At 39.3% G+C, this 7,023-nt stretch overlaps 1 protein-coding gene across 2 annotated transcripts; it reads left to right on the forward strand.

Annotated features, from left to right (window-relative positions):
* Nucleotides 1–2,362: 2,362 nt before the first annotated feature.
* On the forward strand, nt 2,363–5,828 carry echdc1 (enoyl CoA hydratase domain containing 1). Of its 2 annotated transcripts, XM_072678859.1 has the most exons (6): nt 2,363–2,392; nt 3,253–3,491; nt 3,572–3,714; nt 4,680–4,732; nt 4,832–4,912; nt 5,291–5,828. In XM_072678859.1, the coding sequence occupies exons 2-6, from the start codon at nt 3,266–3,268 to the stop codon at nt 5,697–5,699; spliced, it is 912 nt and encodes a 303-aa protein (XP_072534960.1). In that variant the 5' UTR covers nt 2,363–2,392; nt 3,253–3,265; the 3' UTR covers nt 5,700–5,828. The 2 variants fall into 2 exon arrangements, with proteins under 2 accessions (XP_072534960.1, XP_072534959.1); XM_072678858.1 differs by having other exon boundaries at nt 2,382–3,491.
* The last annotated feature ends 1,195 nt before the right edge of the window (nt 5,829–7,023 follow it).

Consider the following 7,023-nt stretch of genomic DNA (forward strand, 5'->3'; position numbering starts at 1 on the left):
TAAATACTTTATTGGGAACACTACACTAATATTTGGCAGGCCCTTCTTTTGCTCTCAAAACAATCTCAGTTCATTGTGGCATGGATTCCACAAGATTTTAGAATCATTATTTCAAGATTCTGGTCCATGTTCCCTGCAGATTCTTATGCTGTAAATTTCCCGTTGCACCACATCCCAAAAGCATTCTATTAGATTCAGATGCAGTAACTGGGCAGGCCAATGAAGAATGGCAAAACCCACTGTTGGAAATGATATTTGCTTTGTGACATGGTAAGTTATCATGCTGAAGTAGCCAATAGAAATAGATCGTAAATTGTGGTCATGAAGGGATGCACATGGTCAGTAACGAGACTGTGGCATGCAAGCCATGATCTATTAGTATTAACATACCCTGAATTGTGCCAAGAAAACATTCCCCACTAGATTACACCACCTCCATCAGCCTGGACAGCTGACACAAGGCAGGTCAGGTCCATGGATTCATGCTGTTGCCGCCAAATTCTGACCCTACCATCTGTGTGCCTTAGCAGAAATCGAGAATCATCAGACCAGATGAATTTTTTAAGTTTCTCTAGACTTCAACTGTCCAGTTTTGGTCAACCTGTGCACGCTGCAGCCTTGGCTTTCTGTGCCTGGCTGACAGAAGTAGAACCTCCCTGCTGTTGTGGCCCATTCGCCATAACCTCTTGATTCTCTGCACTGTGATAAATTTTATTTATTTATTTATTTTATTTTTTTACTTTGACCCTTTGGCCTCTGTGAGGACATTTAGTTGCCACAGCCTTTCTGTCAGCTTGAACCAGCTAAAAATCTCTGCCTGTCTTGCAACAACAATTATGCCTCAAACTTACTAAGAATATCTGACAATATCCGAAGCTACTGGCCCATATCTGCATGGTTTTGTGCAGTGCATGCAGCCATGATTGGCTAATTTGATAATTATATGAATGAGTAGATGTACACGTTATCCTTGTATATCTTGGTGAGTGTACAATATGTATATTGATGCTGAATGAAATTTCATCAAATCTCCATTTCTTTTACAGCCTTAGTGTACATATATAGCGTGTAGTGCTGTAAAGGGATCATATTAAAAATAAGACAATATGCATATGTTTCTTAACATATCTATAATCTATAAACACAAATAAAACAACAATAGAACAAATAAAATAAGCAATATATTCAGATTTTCACAGTGTTCATTTAACCATTTCCTTAAATATTCCAGTACAGTAAGTCTTAACACTTACTACTCAACAACTAGTTTACCTAATCAATCCTCCATTAAAGGAACTCAGGTGAGCTGCTGGTGAAACTGAACAGATCCAAATCATAGATGGAGTTCACAGAGACGGCAGCAACCAAACCTGTTCTTCTAACCAAATTGATCATTTACCTAGCACACGTCTTGCTTTCTATTGTATTTAGGATTATTTGTATTTGTTCTAATGTAAAATTATATTTTACAGAGGAAAAACACTCTCCCTGCAGAGATATACAGTTGATGAATTATAGATGAATTATTTTCCTTACTGCCGAAGACTCTTGCACAGTTCATCAAGGGAGGCCTATCTGTGTAGGCCTGGGACTGTGGACCTGGAAGACACTCAGTGCATGTTACATAGACACATGTAGCTCAGTGAACATTAAGAAATTCTGAGCCAGCTTGACATTAACAGTGTGCAGGTCAGTCTGGTTAGTGTGATTAACAACTGTAGTATAGTAATCTTAATCTTATAAGTGACGTGTCTTCGAGGACACTACAACATAAGTATTTGGTTTGGTGAATGGATCATCAATCAATACTACCTTACCAATACTACACATTCAGGACAGCAGGAAACAAAAGGATCAGGAAAGAAGCATATGGAAAGTAAATTTGGCCAAGGTATCCCTGTCTTTTTACTCTCATGAGTGTTCTGTCTTGCAAAAAAGCTTAAAACTGTTTCTACTTGAAGAATAAAGAGGCCAGATGTAAACATAGCCTAGGCTGAATTCAGGGCAAGTCTCCTGCAATAATAAGCCACTGCACAGCCTATTAGCAGGACATAGCCTACAGACACATGCCTTAGAAGTAGGCCTAACTGCTCCTGATCTGGTACCACAACGTGTCATATGGTGTTTGGTTCCCTCTAGTGGTAAAGCTAACTTCCACCCCGATATCGATTTCATTTGCGTGTTTAATTGCTTAAACGTTGATGTGAAATATAAATAAATAGTTAAAAAGTTCATCTTTAAAAAGAGTTAGCTAAGCGTACTGACCGACGTGTTGCCGGAACAGGGAATCACAGGGAATCACAGGGAATGCTGACTCTGGGCGCGGATCTGAAGTTCAGCACTGCAGTTTCCGGCGGGCTGAATAACAGTAAACACTCTACGAGTCCTGCAGGTTTGTTTAGCCTGGGCTTTGCTTGTAGCCTGCTGGCTAATGTCGTATTGAACAGCCGGTAAAACAGGCATTATAATTACAGTTAATTGTAAAGTTCAGAGTCATTTTTGTGTTTATTTTAAAGCGCGTTTATCAGATCGGTGAATTAGGTGGCAGGGGGTCTGATAACGCAGGGCTTCCACGGTCCTCTTCTGCTCAGTGGTAGAGGTGGTTCTGTGTACAGTGAAGAGAGCACAGAGATGGTGCTTGTAGATCTGTGTAGGTGAATTAGCCTAATGTGGCTGTTTTATGCATTTCAGACTTACTGAAACATGAAGCCAGCACAGTAACCTCTTGAGACCCTGTGTGCTCCAATGGGGACATTTCATTTCTGCTTCTCTGAGCCATAATAATACTTGGTTTTCTAAAACTTTGACCATTTGGCCTCATATGAGGACATTATTATTATTATTATTATTATTATTATTAATAATTTTTTTGTTGCAAAAAACTCTTGTTAGGTCCTACTAATCCCAAATATGAGAAATTAAAAATGCATGCCAAGCAAAAATCTGCATCCCAGGAGGTTAAATCCACATACAAGTACCACTCTGCAGTCTCTGGGATGTGTCATGATCAAACAATAATAAAATTACAATCTGTATTTCCTAATATGTGACAGTTCTGTCTGAATGGTGGGTGGGAAACTGAAAACTTCTCAGGTCATTAGCGACACTAATGTGCAATGTCATGTTGAGTAATTGTACCACTTACAGTGTTGTGCTTTCATAGACCTTGTAATAGTATGAATATGCATGTGTTTATATTATAGACTATACTATCCTTCATGATAGAGGGGATATTTCTCATTACCCCTACAGTGGAGACAGTAGGATGGCTTTGTGTGCTGCTGCTCGTCCACTCCAGAGCACACGGAATGCTTTGGGAAGGTTTTTTAAGCAGAGCAGCACATTCAGCTCCAACGCTAGTAACCCACAGGAGGAAGAGATTCGACAGAAACTCCGGCTGTTTTCAGGAGGCTCCATAGATCTTCGGAAACAGGAGTCAGGCATTGCAGTGATGACTGTCAATAATCCTGCACTCAAGAATGCCTTCTCAGGTACATAATGTGACATGGCATTTGATCTTCACTTCCGTTCTGAGCTTTTAGTCAGTTCTGTCCTGTTGTGTCTTTTCCAGGAAGCATGATGATAGAACTGGAGGAGCGGGTGAGTGAGCTGGAGACATGGACAGAAGGAAAAGGCCTTATTGTTCAAGGGGCAGCTGGAATGTTCTGCTCTGGATCTGATCTGAATGCAGTCAGAGCAATATCAAACCCACAGGTACAGTTCCTGAAAAACTGAGATCTACATAACCAGCATTGTCTCTGATAAGTAGCACATTCAAATATCTTATTACAAAGTTTCAGAGGATAATTTGATGCAATCAGCTACATCAGAATCAGGCTTTATTGGCCAAATATGTTTGCACATTGAACACAGTAGCTCATTATACATAATAGCAATACCATATCATGCCATGCAGGCATCTAGTCCTGTAGACATTCACACCCAGTTGACTGGAACAAACAGAGCACAAGCGCATTAAAGCATTAAAGGTTATAGAGGATAACTCTCTGTCAGATTCTGACAGAATACATTAAAATACGACCCTTCCTCTCTAGAGAGACCGCCCAGATGCTTGTTCAGTCTCTCGTCACTTCGAGACTTGACTACTGCAACTCTCTTCTGGCTGGTCTCCCTCCATCAGGGGCATTATCCAGAATGCAGCGGCATGGGTCGTCTTCAACGTTTCTAAATTCATCCATGTCACTCCACTGCTGTGGTCACTTCACTGGCTTCCCGTAGCTGCCCGCATCAGATTCAAAACCCTGACTTAGTTTGGTTAATCTTTTCCCCCCCACCTAAAAAATGCCTCACTGCTTTCGTTCTAAATCAAGACAGCCATATTTGCACATTTATAAATAAAGCAGTATTTATAGATATAAAAATAAAAGTATTCACTAGTGTGTTTCAGCCAGGTTAGATATCAATACTGTGTAAAGAAAAAAGATTCAAATAGAATAAAATCAAATGTAAAGGGTTATGGACAAACAGAGGGTCAAGTGAAACAATGCTATGTGCAACAGTGAGTCATGAGGTAAAATGAGATAAATTAACCTATAGCTGAAACCACTAGTTTTCTTCGTTATTATGTTGTTGTGGATTTCTTTGCATCCTTCCTTGGAAGCTGGCTGTCTTTTATATTCATAAAAAGTAAGATGGATTTATCTTTGTCTTCATTTCAGGATGGTGTGGAAATGTGCAAGTTTATGCAGAAGACTCTAACAAGACTGCTTAGGTGGGCCTACATGAAGTTGAAGCTTCTGTAAAAGAAAAATTCTTAAATGTAATACTGAAGTTGCTATATATCAAAGCTTACCTTTATTTCTTAGTTTAGGTTGCCTCTCATCTCTGTGGCTCTGGTTGAAGGAAAGGCCTTGGGTGGAGGTGCAGAACTCACTACTGCCTGTGACTTTAGGTAAAATTGCTTCATTGCAGACAGAACAAATTTGTAGCTGCTGCACATAAGCCTAAAGGTCAACATGCCCAATGCCAAATGTTGGCTAGAATTGGGCTATGCCACAGTTAGGATGATTAAGCTCCATTGAGTACCTGAATTGTTGTGTCCAAATGCAGTCAAATCCTCAAAGTGTTCCAATGTTCCAACACCTTCCTAGAACATAGAGACTGTTACTGCAACAAATGAAAACAAAAATACATTGAAATCAATACATTTGATTAGATGAGCAAGTGTCTACGCACTTTTTGACATATAGTGTATGGCATAGTAGTCGATCAGATTTGATGTTTCTGTCTGTTTAAAATAAAATATATATATATATATTTCTGCTGGCAGGTTGATGACCTCTGATGCTGTGATCCAGTTTGTCCATAAACACATGGGCTTGGTCCCTGGATGGGGTGGTGCTGCAAGGCTTGTCCGAATTGTTGGCAGCCAGAATGCCCTAAAATTGCTTGGTGGAGCAACGAAAGTTGATCCACACTTGGGGAGGCAAATTGGACTAGTTGACGAAGTGCTGAGTTCACCTCTTGCTTCAGAAAGTTCCCTAGTGAAGGCTGAAGAGTGGCTAAGCCAGTTCACGAAGGGATCGGCTCCTGTAATCAGGGCTATAAAGAACGTGGTGGTGTCCGGAAGAGAACTTCCTTTGGAGGAAGCCCTGAGAACTGAAAAATATATATTTGGGACTGTATGGGGTGGGCCAGCCAATCTTGAAGCTTTGGCACGAAACACTAAACACAAGTAAGAGAAACTGTACAAATGTTTAAAAATAGACAGTTTGCCTGTTTAATCACTGAATAGTTTGTAAATGTAGAATATTGCCTAATGCAAAAGTTTGGGAGCCCTTGGCCAACATAAACATTTTTTTTATTGAGAGCTGTATAGTGTTTGCTGATCTTTTGTGGAATCCATTTTCTTCTTCACCCCTGCAATATTTTCAGTGCCACTGGTGGCAACACAACCCTAAAGCATGATGTACTCACTTCCCACACTTCATAGTTGGCAAGGAGTTCTTTTCATAAAATGCTTTTCTAATCTATAATAATAATAATCTATAATATCTGTAGTAATTAATCTATAAAACAAACCAAAAGTACTGTGTATTTGAATGTATGTCCGATTTCTGTGGAAGACTCAAAAAGCATATTATTTTATTGCAAAATGACATGCACTCATTTTACATTCATTGTAATCCATTTAAGTTATTTGAAGCTATTTTGAAGTTACTCTTGAGCCATTTCTACTAGGCTAACGATTTTAAAGATTCCTAATGTTCCTGGCTGAAAATCAGCTGAATCTGTCAATTAAACTTTTTTGATTGAGTGATAAAGGGGGAGATTATTTTTAAATGATTTGCATGTTGGATAACTTTGCTCCTTAATTAAGGCTAATAATCAAAATATAATAATAATTGGAATATAATTCTCTATGTCTAATATTTCATTAAAATAATCAATTTCTATGTCGACATACACATGCCACACACAAGAAGCAAGCATTAATGTGGTAATCACAAGGTTCAGGGTTCAAAATTGTAGTATTGCACTTGCAACTAGAAAAATCACCATGCCGTTGGGCTAACAACGTTCATAAACATCCTTATTTCTTGTTGTTTGAGAAACATTACAATGGTTCAGTCTTTTTCTGTCCCAAAGCAATGCAGAGAAATGTCTTTGCTGGAAGTAGAACCGATTGCTCTATTTCAGACCTGCAGTGATTACCTGTATGCTCTAGGTTAGTTTTCCATGTCCTCTCACCTGTATTCAAAGCTCTAAATAGCCGTGCACGTGTGTACCTCACTTACTGACTGTCTGAGTGTTTCAATGTGTGACATTAGGTCTGAAGATACTGATTTTGAGTTAGTCCCCAGCTGTAAATCATGGAAAGGTAGAGGTATTTTTGTTATTATGCTTCTAAGCTTATGTAAGACTGTCAAGCTTGGCACTCACTTTCAAGAAATATCAGTTGAGCGTGGTTAACTCTGCTCTATGTCACCATAGCATGGCTCTCTCTGTGCTCTGGTTCCAGCTTTCCGAGGTTGCATTTGTGCTACTTTTTACTTTCCAAGT

The sequence above is a fragment of the Salminus brasiliensis genome, chromosome 5, assembly GCF_030463535.1.
Source record: "Salminus brasiliensis chromosome 5, fSalBra1.hap2, whole genome shotgun sequence".
Classification (NCBI taxonomy): Eukaryota; Metazoa; Chordata; class Actinopteri; order Characiformes; family Bryconidae; genus Salminus; species Salminus brasiliensis.